The following is a 13,805-nucleotide window of genomic DNA, read 5'->3' as shown; positions in this document are numbered from 1 at the left end:
GTTCTAGTGTCATAGCTTTAGTACTAGATCAGGCCCTGATTTAGAATTTGAAGGAGAGAGTAGTGGCTTGTCAATTTTGGACCTGACTTCTGACCCAGAGACCCTCTCTCTACATTGCAAGGAACCATCATTCACTGGTTCCCTTCAAGGTACAAAATGTTTTGTGGAAGGCCACCATCAGTTTAGACGGCAGTCCACCAAACTTTTAAACTCTTTTGGTTTTCCAGAAACAAACTCCCCAAGTGGGAGTTTGCTTATGAAACACATGAAAACTAATGACCCTTGACACCCTTTAAGTTTTATCCTTGGTAGTTAGTGGGAGGAGTCATTATTTCAATTTTTTTGTCCCACACTTTCAGGTTTATATCTGGCAGTGACAGACCAAAACCAATGGACATTAAATAGGACGGGCATTGTAATGCCCTTCTTCCAACAGCTGATATTCTTGTGGGCCGTTAGAGGAAGCTTTCAGACGACGATTGATAGCATCATTCAATGCATTTATGACAGAGTGTCCTGACTCCTGACGGCCAAACTCTAAATCTGGCAGTGTTTTAAAGGTACTGTGAGAGAAAAGGTCCACCCAGGCGGATCAGGCAATGGCCCATAAAGAGTCCAATACTTCTAATACACAACAAGGAACTCACCAAGGGACAGCAGAAAGGTCACACGGTATTATACATTTCAAATATGAAAGTACAAAATCTTTATTTTCTTTTTGTCATATTTTGTTTGCGCACATTTTATCCATGATATTTCGTAACATAATACACTAATTGATCAATTCATAAAATATACATCAATAAATACATACACAATGCGCACACCCCACATCGCCTCTCAGCATACACACATATTCTTTTCTTTCAATCACACACAAACATTCTTTCTTTCTTTCTTTCATAAACTTTTATTCGATTACCACTTGTTTGTAATCATAAAAAGTACACATTAAATACAATAAACGTAAACAATTTCAATGTCAATGTACTAAGTAGATAATAATTATTTCTACTATAAAGTGGAGGAAGTTTTAGAAGAAAGAAATTAAAAATATTAAAATATAAAAGAATTGTAAAGGAAAGATACAACAGTTTTAAAACAAAAAAATGTTGTATTCATCACAAACTTTGCCGTATTTTAATACTGGCTTTTAAAAAAGTGGCTATGTTCTTCGCGACACATGGTGAGTCCAGAAGCTGCAGGAAAAAAAAGGCAGGATGACATAATCTATGGCCTGAGGATTGAAGAAGTGGGAGAATCCAGGTTTTTCGTAATGATTTATAATATTTACAAAAAAAAGTAATATGGATTGTAGATTGTAACGATACTCCATCACATGGACAATTCATGAGCATGCGAGACCAGTTTTGAACTTCGGGGAAGGAAACTAAACGGAAAAAGGTGTTAAAACGGAATCTAGTCAGGAGGTATTTCTCATAGTTAGACAGATAGTAAGTCAGGTAAGGTTGGATGCCTTTGGTAATTTGAATTGCGCAGATTTGAGTGTTCGTAGTTTTTGCAATCTCCGACTGATTGCGCAATTCTCTCAGATGGACCATGCACATCTTCTTTAGCTCTTTACTGGAGATGTCTTCGACACTGGGTGGTTCGTCAAAATAAGACCTACGACCAAGGTAATTGAAAAAGTTCCGCACGTAAACCAACCAGGGAATCTTGTGCCAGTTGGTTAGGGCTATACAGTCTGCGATCAAAGATCGTGTCAGATGACACTCAGGTTTAGACCATATGCGTTGCCACAATAAAATTGGTTGGGAACGGATTGTATCTATAATATAATCCATGCCAAGTTCTTTATGTGAGGCATAGTTCGGGGCACTTTGGGGAAGGGCCAGCAGGTATTTAGCGAAGGCGTTCTCTGTTATCTGTATGGGGTCTACATGGCCATACCCCCATACGCCTGCACCATAGGTAGCCACACTATGGCACTTAGCGTAATAAATTTTCAGGAGTTCAGATGGAGCTGGTTTGCCTAGCTTTCTCGAAAAAGAGACCAGGGCCGATGTTGCTCGCTGAAAGAGAAGATTCCTATTGGCCGTTGCCTTTCGCCAATCCAGGGAATCATCCACAAGAATGCCCAGATATGGATAGACGGAGGTTTTCTCCAGTCTTACATTGTTCACCAATATCGGTTTGGGATGCTTGACCTTGGGCCCAATATGCATGGTAAATGTCTTTTTTATGTTGATTTTCAGGCCAAGTGAACTCATGAAACTACAGTATTTGTTGAGTTGTTTTTGTAGTTGATTCAGCGATCGGGCTAGAATGACAGAATCATCTGCGTATAGCAGTGTCGGTATTGGACGATGATTTATCTGAGGTAGATCCTGGCTCCCTTCCAACATGGCCTGCTCTAATCCATTTGTATAGAGGTTGAACAGGAAGGGAGCCAGTACACAACCCTGTCTTACTCCCTTCGCTATTGAGAAGGAGCGGGATAGCTCACCGTTGATACCAAATCTGACGCAGCCTGTGGTGTCTGAGTAGAGTTCCCGTAGGAAAACTATGAGAGGTGGATCCACTCCGAGATCACTAAGTATTGACCAAAGTTTCGCGTGCTGAACACAGTCAAATGCCCCGCTCAGATCGACATAGACAAGAAAGATGTTTCCCCCTTTTGCACCTACGTACTTTCCAGTCAAAAGGGCAAGATTCAGGGCCTGCTCATCAGTCCCAAGACCCTTTTGGAAGCCGTATTGCAGGTCGGTCATGATGTTTTTTTCCCGGGCCCAGAGTTGTAAACGGTCCAAGAGCACTCGACCTGCAATTTTACCCATGGAGTCCAGAAGGGAAATTGGCCTGTAGCAGGCCGGGTCATTCCGGTCACCCTTTTTGAAGATTGGAAGGAGGATTGACGTTGACCATGACTGTAGCAATCCAGCAGATGTTACTGCTGCCAGAACCTTAGTGATTATTGGTGACCATAGTTCGATGTTATGAAGGAAAATGTCCAGTGGGACTCCATCTGGCCCAGGAGCTTTACCTGGCTTTGACTCCTTAAGTGCTTTAATGACTTCCGTACAATTGAAGTAGATGTTTATCGGGTAGATGTTATTTTCCAAATTGTAGGCACCACTATGTTCTATTCCTCCTTTGTCCAGTTGAGAATGACCAAAGATTTTAGAAAAATGCATGACTCAATCATCTGCCGTGACTGCGACATCTAGGTGGTTCCCCTTGGTAGCGTCGGCCAAAAAGGGGGATCTTATGACTTGCCAAAATAGAGCACTGTCCCTACGCTGGCAGCTATCATGAAGTTGAGCCCAGAGATTTTTCTTAATTTCTAGTCTTCGTTCCCGTCTAGCTATGTTATAAAGTTTCCTTAAGTTTGAAATTTCCACTGGGTCTCTCGCAGGTCTATGAAGGGCTTCCTTTAAGGACGAGAGGGCCTTACGGCAAGCTGTATCGAACCACCTCGGAGAGGTGGGGTTATTATTCCTGGATTTGCCAGAAAGTTCCTTTTCAATTGTCTTCAAGATGTTCTGGAAACTACTCACAATTGTCTTGGGAGTGGAGTCTGATGATAGACAGTCAAGTAGCCATGGTTTAGTTTTTCCGAGGACCCTCTCTGTTACTTCCTCTAGGTCTACCTTGGCCCATTTGACTGTGTAGCCATTTAATTTATTCATTGTTAGTGTATTTTGTTTTAGATGGCTCGAGGTAAAGGAGAGTGATTTAACCATTTTTGGCTTAACTCTTACACTAATCGGAAAATGATCGCTGCTGGGATCAGTCCCAGTGGCGAAGTTAGTCACTTGGCCCTTGAGGTTCTGGGAAGACAGGATGAAGTCTATCGTGGTTGAATAGCCTCTGCCATGGAAAGTTGGAGAGAAATCTTTTTGTGGTTCCACTAGTTACGAAGTCCAGTTCTAGGGAAAATAAGGACTCATTTAACTTGTTGCCACAGATAGAGTGGGCGAAATGGGACAGAGGACTGCCGTGTTCATCTTGGAGGCCACAGTTTCCATTTTTGTAGTTAGGACATAGTGAGAGATTGAAATCACCACCCCAGATTGTGTATGCCAAGTTCGAATGGGAGTCATTTTGCAAGGATGTTAGGAAGGTAGTGATTTCAGTTAGTGTTGTTAAACAATCCATTGTGGTTGAGTTGTTATAGTAATTAATCAAAGTGTAAGTGGAATCTTTGGTGAATTTTATTTGCAGAATTTGGAAAGTTGGATGATCTTTTAACTTCCGAATGGATAATGAGGGGACAGTATTAGCAACGTAAATGGCTAGACCCCCCTTTGGTCTACCCATGGCTCCCTGGATTGCTGGCATAAAGAAAGTTCTATAACCCACAAGGTGGTTTGGGGTGATGGACCATGTTTCCTGGAGGCAAAGTATCTGATGTTCCCTTACTGTTTCAAGCCACGCCTGCGATGTCAGCTTGGAGCGCAGGCCTGCAACGTTCCAGTACATTATTGATAAACTCAAGTTGTTTGAATCAGGTGGTGACTGGTAAACGGGAGGTTGAGATGGTAAGCGCTCTGATAAGGTCGTGGTGGCTTCAGTTATGATACTCTGATCATGGGGATGTTTTAAATTAGTGTTGCTTGCGCCCATTAGGATTTCTAGGAAATTGGCCGTCGTTTCATTCAGAACAACGGTGCAAGATTCTGCGGTAGTCTCATGCTGGGAACTGATGGTGATAGGCAGGATTGGTTCTGGTTGGGCCTGAGGATTAGGCAGGTATGATTGTGGGCCGGGCGTTAGTGGGGCGACCGTAGTTTTTAAGGCCTGGATCTTGGATCTTATAGCCCTTAACGGTCAATCTACCATTTCCAGGCAGTCATACCTGTTTTTGGTTGAAAGACCCTACCAACCCTGCATTGATTAGTGGGATCTGCCTTGTTGCCAGGGGTGGTTATGCCAGTCTATGTTCCTATTTCTGTTGCCATAATTGTGGCTATATCCCACCTGATTCCAATGTCCTTCCTGGGGATGCTGCCAGTTTAGAATGGGAGGGTATTGATGTGTGTTCCGTGGGGCATAAAAGAAAGAAAGATGTTGGGCGTCAATTACGCCCTTTTTCTCCAGAGAGGGCCATGAGCAGATATAGTCCACAGTGGTTGGATCCCTACAGTTTACTATGATACAATCACCGTGGATCGACTTATGCTCATTCCCTATCCAGGTTACTCTGTGGACAGTGGAAATCCCACCAGAATGGTAGGGCTTTAGTGGTCTATATAGACTTAGCCACTGCAGGACCTTATTCTTGAGTGACCGGGCAGTTTCATCCATACCTTCGGTTAGTTCGGGAACGCCTGTTAGGATGACCGTGTAAGGGGTTGCCTCCGGGGGGAGGTGCACTGGTCGTCTGGGTCTTGGTGCTTTTTTGACTGCCGTTGAGAATTGTGCAGTCGTTGTTCTAGAAGGTGAGACCGTCGATGTATTTTTCGCGACTTGATTTATGTTTATATCTACTGTGGTTTTTGCAGTATTTGCAACTTTTGCGATTTTTGCAGGTACTAATCCTGATACAGTCGGGGGCGAATCAGTAGATGTTTTAGCCTTTTGTATGTTGGGCACTGGGTGTTGTTGTTTTGCTGATGAAACAGTATCCTTCGTTTTCAATATGGGTGGAGTAAACAAGGAAGACTGTTTGATTCCAGCACCAGGTTGTAGGGGTTGAGGAACTTTAACGGGATGGATGGGGTTTCCCTTCCCTTGGTTAGGTGGATGTGAGGCCGGCACGGTAGGGTGTGTGCGTGAAAGGATTGCTAATTGGGCTTCTATGTTCCTTACACTAATTTGTATTGGTTTTAAGTGTTGGGAAAAGAGGTCTTTGATTATGGTTAGCATTTGCAAAGTGGATTTACAAACTCTGCATGTGTTATCTGTCTCCTCTACAATGGTGGTAGGAGGTATAGAGTTATTTGGAGTTAGTGCATTTGTGCTAGGTTCTATGGGCTGTAGGGACCAATCCCTCCCAGATTCCAAAGGGGTGTCGAGCGCCACTACATTACCGCATGGCTTGCAGCTTCCTCGTTTGGGAATAGCTCCTTCCCTCAGTCCCCGAGTTTGTTTATCTGGAGTTGGTTCCAGTGTGGTCTGTGTTTGACAGGCCTCTAGATCCGGGGTAATCTCTAGATCGTCTGTCAAAAGGGAGTCAGACTCTAGTTGGGTTACAGATAAATCCACTAAACATGGTACTGTGTGAATATCAACTACCGCGACGGATGGTGGAAGAATTGCTGCGATAGGAGCTTGTTGGGTGGGAGAGGCCGCAGTAGCCAGAAGGCCCAGAGAGGAGCGTTTCGCATTGATGAGGTCCAAAGATACTCTACGTTCCAGAAGGGAAATACTATGCTCGATGGCCTCATTAGTCAGTGAGATAAATTGATCTATAGGGCCTGTGATCTGGGCTACAGCTAGTGCAGTTTTTGTTTTTGTTTTACTTCTGGTTCTTCCAGGCATGGTGGTTAAAAGCAACAGCAAAGTACATAAACGTGTCAAAATGGATAGTTAAAATCAAGGGGGGTGGCCCGGTCCGGTCCCTCCCGGACACTAACGGGCAACAACGGGCCCGCCCTTGGCCCGGGCTTCGCCCGGCGTCCCGCGAGGGGGAGCAGTGAGGACCTTTATGCGCCTCCTGGCGCGGAGTTATGACGGTGGGGCTGGAGACCTCGAGGGCTGCCGGGAGTTGTAGGCAGCCCCTCGCCTCACTCCACTCGGCGGCCCTGCTGTCAGATGGCAGAAAACAGCAGGGCGGCGGGAGGCTGGCGGTAATGGGTCTCGACAGCCCGGGGAAGATTGTTTCAGAGTTCTCCACGGGGCGCAGTAGAGGTAATGGATCCGGCAGGGCGGGCAAGACAGCGTGACAAACATTCACTAATGTACCACACACTGTCTACACATTCCTCAACATAATGCCCAGAATGACAAAAAAAATAGGATCCTGCGGATACTTCGTAGCACACTGCCAGATAGTCCAGGTAGATAAAGCAGGATCCAGGAAACACGTAATGCCAACCCGCGTTTCGGTGCAAGGCCCAGGTCTACGGGCGCACCTTCGTCAGCAGGGCTCTCATGCCAAGGGAGTGGGGGGGGCACAACACATTTAGAAATGACCCGTGGCCAATCTGTCACAAACAAAAAAAAGGTTTTTTTAACTTTAGAATCAGCAACCTAATGAACTCTTCAATAATTATCCAAAGTTTTATGCTCCATATATATATAGAATTCGATATGGGGCCTCATAATCTTCGTAAGGTCCACAGATTCAGGTGACATTTACATACATTTCATTCAATTAAATATGCATCTATAGTTCCACATTATATGAACTCTAATATATAACAATTTGTTCTGAGATATTGCCCCGCAACTGGTGAGCTCCTAAGTTGTAGAACAGGATACTAGAATAATAGAAATGAAAAACGTGCAATCAATGCACTAATGGGAATCCCTTGACACAGGAAATCTCATACACCTCATGCATCACAATTCCTACTAACACCATACCAATCGTACATATTCCAATGGTCCAAGGGCAACATTTTAGTAAAAAGGAGGAATTAACTCAATCTCTCAATGTAGTCACTTTACCTCTGCCAAAAAGTTCCTAGGTCAGGATATCGCCGCTGGGTTGTCGACTATCGATATCACAGGCCAAATAGAGATGGCAAGGAAAATGTACTAATCCAGTTGAAACCTGGTTGGAAATTAGGCAAAAATGGAGACGTTTCCACAAAGTTCGAAAGATATAATGAAATACAACTACACCAAAAGGCCACCTGCAGACACTCTTTCTCACACGACTTACCAGCTGTGGAGGTTTCTTTCAACGTGCGTATTTCAACGATCTCACATGGACATCAATTTCGAATTTCAGGTGGCCCCGAATCAGGTTGCCTAAATAGAACGTGCAACCGTAAATCATAACTCTTGGTAAATAGTTCGCCAGAGTAAAAAATCCTTAAACGTGATGGAAAATCAACGTACTAGACTAAAACATGTTGCGGAGTCACCTAATTCTTCCTTTTATTTAAAGAAAGAAGAAAGAAAACAACAACCACGGTACGACCAGTCGGACTAGATTTACAGGCAGCTGTTTAGTTATGCTAAACCAATCGAAAAAAGTAGCCAGGGTCAGCATGTGACACATGCATTTTTTGGAGTGAGGAAAATGTTACTTTTGTAAAGAAACCATGTTATTTTTGGGCTTACTTAATGTTTCATAATTAAAATGTGTGTTTGGTGTACTAGCAAATGCACCAAATGAAACAGACTAAACTAGGAATGGTGGAATGGGGGACGGTTATTTGGGCCTTTTGGGAAGCACATAAGGACAAGCAGTTTAGCCCCCCACATATGGTAAAAAGAAGTATATGAATGTTGCAATACAATGCAGGTATACGGATACAGAAAACAAGAAAAAAATGCAGAGCTTGGCCGCTCAGCAAAATGGCCGCTCACTAGAGAGACTCCATCGGCTGAACACACTATCCTTCAGCATCCTCAGCCCATTGACCCTCAACACTGAACCTTTTAGGGTGCCTGAGTGAGTAAATGAATGGTGCACTCACTCTGCCCTGGTGGAGCGTGCCTGCACTGAATTGCGGTGGTTGCAAAGTGCGAGCGCCTTGCCTCTGAGAGGCACCATATTGCCACTACTTCGTACCACGACATCCTCCGCCGCCTGTTAGGCAGGAGAGCACTTGGAGCCCTGAGGTGAGGGGCGGACATCTAAGCCCGGGCAGCTGGTTTGCTGGGCTGGTGCATGCTGGGCGAGCGCCTGCCTCCATGAGAATCCGGACGGCCCGGGCGGGCCTGAAATATGAGGCACTGCTCCGTCCGTGCTGCGGGTTTGAGTCTGAACTTGATCCCCATCCCTGTTGAATTTGTCTACAAAGTGGCTAGTCTGTGGAATGCAATGTCCCACCTTCCTTCGAGCTGAATCCCATCTACTTCCCTTCTGGAAACTTCTTAAGATCTGGCTCTTTCAACAACCAGTTGCATAGCCTGTTGTAAACTCCTGTATAAACGCGAGCACTGGGACGCCTTCGGGTAGCTATGCGCTTTATAAAAGCTAATAATATTAATAATAGTGAAAGAAGGTGTGGAGCTACATCAAACCTCACCTGTGACAGCTGGGAGAGCTGCTGCAGCTGAACAGAGGGAATACGGACTGGTGCAGTGGTGAGGAGTGCATGGGTGAGCCGGGCAGGTCAATCCTGTCTCCGAGGTGAGAACGGGCGCTTCTGGTGCTGCGCTGCCTGTTTGTGCTGCGGGGGTGGCGGCCAGCCTTGGAGATATACTGGGGGGCGTGGCCTGAGCTGATCCTGCATTTCCTCGAGCTGATGCCCTGTGCCTGATTCCTTTACTATCACCCATCTGAAGCTAAAGAACAAGCACACCGCAAGACCTGTGGGCTGCCATTGGGGTAGGTGAGCCCAGAATGTTCTGACCCTACAGTAAGAAGAAGACCTGGGAGCTGGCCTTGAACTGAGATCTGGCGATCCTTTATTTCTTCTTGCTACGCATACACCATGAAGGAAGGTGTAAGATGCTCAACACGTCTGCTATCTGAGTGCAAGCTTGCCCCCGGATAAAAGCAGTAGTGCATACCAGTACGGGCATCAAACACCCCACCTCTCCCTTTTTTGCTGCGATTAGGATATAGCTACCTGTATCAATATACTGAGGGAAGATCGGGGCGACACAACAGACCGCTATTAACTGAGCCCAAATAGGCTGAACAACAGAGAACTGTCTGATGCTCGAAGGGTCCAGGGTGCTGCTCCCTGATAGCAAAAGACACACAATTGATGGACGGAATGCAGAACAAATCAAAAATTCACCCCCAGTCAATAGATCTGGGTTAAATCCATCATTCTTCTGCTCACCATGAAACCCCAGTGTAGATCTGGCCATATGCAAATCAGTCTTGTCCCTGTGCCTCATCGGAACAGTTCAGCCCGAACTGCCAAGCCAGGTCTTCCCTGGACCCGAAACAAGCATCCTAGGACCGGTTTTGGGTTTTCACCCCTCATCAGCCAGGATCGCTTGAATCCAGTGGCACAGTGAGCCCGGTGCCCATGTCTGGGCATACCCAGCACACTTAGGGCGAGAAAGCAAAAGACACACAATTGATGGACAGAATGCAGAACAAATCAAAACATTCACCCCAAGGCAAGAGATCTGGTTTAAAACCATCATTCTTTTGCTCACCATGTCAGCCAAGTTTAGACCTGGCCATATGCAAATCAGTCTTGACCCTGTGCCTCATGGGAATATTCCAGCCCGAACTGCCAAGCAGGTCTTCCCTGGACGGGAAACAAGCATCCTTCGACCGATTTCGGGTATTCACCCCTCATCAGCCAGGATAGCTTGAATCCAGTGGCACAGTGAGCCCACTTCAAGATAAATAGCATTTTGTGTTGTGTTCTGCAAAGAGTGCTTTGAGTATCCTGTTTATAAATGTTGAGGGCCTTTTATGTTTACACAAAATCTACAACTAATTTAATGCTATCAGAAATTTCTGTTAGTGGATGTCTGTGACATCTGGACATTGAGGAATGTCTTCACTAATCCTCGCTTTTTTAAGGCTGACACCCAGACATATGCAACTTGTATCACTGCTGTCTTGTAGAATATTAATTAATCCATCTCAGCTCTTTTCTTAGGCTTTGAATTGTGTATTTAAATATGGGAAACCTACCTATCGATCATGGCAGAGAAGGAAGAGTGAAATTTGGCCTGTAGTTATAAATCCACAAACCAAGTATCTTATCTGGAGTACCAGTATTGCTCTTCAATCTGTCTCATTATAAATTAGACATGCTATGGTCTAATGGCTGTTGTAGGTATTTCATTTTTCTGGCCTTTTGTGACCTTTGCGAAGGGCCAAGCTGGAATATGGCCGAAGGCTTTCATTTTAGACCTGTGTGATGATTATCTCCTGGTAAAATTATTTTATCCGGTAAAAGGTTCATTTTGATAATCTGCAGAGAGTGAACACATTTGTGATCTGCAATTACAGGCAAGTCTCTTTTTCGTTTTAGACAATGTTTGTTATTTATTAAATGAGTCCATGCTTATGATTTTAAAATAATTTCCTGTGCTATTCAATATCATCAGCTGTGCGTGAAAAAAAAGGACAGATGGCTAGTAAGTGAATTTATCGAGGATACTTGCAGTGCTACAATATACTAATCTGTGCATGACATGATTGGTTTGCTGTGACTTGGCCTTTTTGTTTTTATCTTTTCAAACACCTTTCATATTTCAGTTTGTGTTTTCATTTTTCTTGCATATTATGTTTTTACATCGTATCCTAACTGGTCAGTGTATGGTATACCAAAATTTGTTTCCGCCAACTAGGTGAGGTTAGTGTTTGATGACTGAAATCTTTCATTTGTTGGCCTTAAGTTCTACCAGCTTCTCATTGAAGCCACCTGCCACAGACCTCCTGATTGTTAGTTGTGCCTATGAAGTCCTATAAACTTTGACTAGTGATTCTTTGTTCTTGTAAACCTTGTTATCTATCCCTCTGAGTGATAATACCATATTTAACATGGTTGTTTCCATAGAGACAAGATATGTAATCCCTTTTCAAAAAATTTGAAACTTGGCCCAGCACATGTGTAATAAATGAAGTCCATAGAGTTGGTTATAACTACTGGTCACGGGATTAGAAGATTTGCATTCCTGTTTTTAATTGAAACTCTATATTTAAATTGCAGTCAGTTTATTTGACCCTGTTGAAATCCTATTAAATCTAGATAATTAAAACACTACCATTCCTCAATCACATCATCCTAACAAATAAAAATCTTCTTGTAGCTTGCAATCTTCAACATTTTTCTGATTTTGTTTAATTAAAACAAAGCTTGATGCTAGAAAGTCTTGGCCTATTTTCTTGTGTGGATTGGATTTGATTGATAACATTTTATAAATATTAACATAATAATGATAATATTTAACAATCAGGTGCATGGACAAATACATATATTTAGAAGAAAATGCATGGAAATTCACCAATTAGTGGGATTTTGTACATACAAAAATCACCTGATATTTGCTACCTTATCCCAGTAATGTTAATTTGATTCACAGAGCTGCACTGTGGTCAGAAGTGATAATGAACTGAATTGATTTGTTTCTAAGCAGTCATTTGTTTTTTTGTAATTCCACCACCCACTATTTGCGTATGTTATTTTCTTACTTCAAAATTCAAACGCCTTTATTTGTCCATCACTTAGTACTGATTGATGTGTTTGAATTTTTTACATCGGATTAACAGTCATAATGACTCCAAAGTAATCAAGAGCATGTACAGCAAGAGCTTTCAAGTGTTATCCACTTGAGCATTCCTTTATAACCTTAAATGTTTACACCCTACCTGCTCTGTTCAGGGATACTTTAGCGATGCATGGAATACATTTGACTCCCTCATCGTTATCGGCAGCATTGTAGATGTCGTTCTCAGTGAAGCTGATGTAAGTATACGTGAGCCTTCCCATGGTATCTTCCTTCTCTATGTTTTTCCACAGCTGTCATTTTCTGGACAAGTCACAGATTTCCATTTCCTTTCTTATATATTATTTCTTTACAGTTAGAGGAACAGAAAATAATTGAGTGACAAGCTCAAGTTCAATTTGGAAACAAATTAACCCTAAAATAAATGAGCCATGAGTGTGTTCACTGAGTATTGTCTTGCTCTATAGTTAAAGCTACCCAATGACTCTATGTCACTAAGGAAAGGTTGATTCCTTTCTGAACCTTAGCTTAACAACTTAATGCATTTTGCAGTTGCATTCTATGTTCACTTCCATTAATTCAATTTTACAAACACACCTGAAAACAATGATTAATAAAACAAAAGCCAGGAATGGAGCATGTTATCATTGGCAACATGCAATCATCTGATAATCTTTTCTTTTGCCCTTTTGGAGATAATTCATTAATTGTAACATATATATGTACTAAAAATATATTCATTATAGTATATCGCCAAGTTACTTCTTAATGTATTGTAAATCGGACCAGAAATACACTAAAGATACTTTTTTAACTTCACTAATTATGAATTATGTTATTAACAAGCCAAAATATGTCTTTGTGGTTATACTGTCCTTCTCTTATTTCTCTGTTTCTGTTTTCTTGTTTTCCATTTCAATTTCTACTGAATACTTATCCTAACAGCACTATTTCACTGATGCATGGAACACTTTTGATGCCTTAATTGTTGTTGGTAGCGTCGTTGATATTGCTATCACAGAAGTTAATGTAAGTAACAAATGTGCATGCACTGCACTTTATAAGATGCCTTTAAACGTTATGTTACTTTACTGTTAACTTTTTAAGATGGTATTTGGCCCATTGATATATGTGGAAAGTGGATTATAGTTAGAATTAGTTTACCATGCTAATAAAATATGTGCTGCACAAAGCAGTTGTACAAAAACACATGAAATGTGGAAGACAATGTACATCTCAATTGAAACATACAAACAGGAATTTTATTAGTCAAAATAATGTACTGTCTTTGGACAACCAAAATAATTATTGTTCCATTATATCCCATCTGATGTTATAAATTTGATGAGCATGTTTCAACACTTTAAATTCCAAAATCAGAGCAGCTAGGTGACAGGTCTGAAATGTTTCGTTTTTTCTGTTTACAGTAAACCAAGAAGAATCATATTTACCATTGTTTTTAACTGCACATTTTACCTGTTGGTCCTAGTTTTAGTGTCAAGTATTTGCTTAGTAGTTTTGTAATTATAACTGTATATTTTATGCTAATCTGATTAATTCAAACATTTAGATCT

At 42.4% G+C, this 13,805-nt stretch overlaps 1 protein-coding gene across 2 annotated transcripts in view; it reads left to right on the top strand.

Annotated features, from left to right (window-relative positions):
• Positions 1-13,805, top strand: part of CACNA1D (calcium voltage-gated channel subunit alpha1 D) — a 1,365,963-nt gene that overhangs the window by 941,653 nt on the left and 410,505 nt on the right. Inside the window, exons 30-32 of one of the 2 annotated variants that reach the window (XM_078661596.1) lie at positions 11,110-11,139; positions 12,387-12,470; positions 13,177-13,260. In XM_078661596.1, coding sequence (XP_078517722.1) covers positions 11,110-11,139; positions 12,387-12,470; positions 13,177-13,260 — 198 coding nt within the window. The remainder of the gene's footprint in view (positions 1-11,109; positions 11,140-12,386; positions 12,471-13,176; positions 13,261-13,805) is intronic. The other variant, XM_078661595.1, reaches the window with a different exon arrangement.

The sequence above is a fragment of the Lissotriton helveticus genome, chromosome 9, assembly GCF_964261635.1.
Source record: "Lissotriton helveticus chromosome 9, aLisHel1.1, whole genome shotgun sequence".
Taxonomy (NCBI): Eukaryota; Metazoa; Chordata; class Amphibia; order Caudata; family Salamandridae; genus Lissotriton; species Lissotriton helveticus.
The sequence above is the reverse complement of the archived record's forward strand: the minus strand, read 5'-3'. Positions and strand labels throughout refer to the sequence as shown.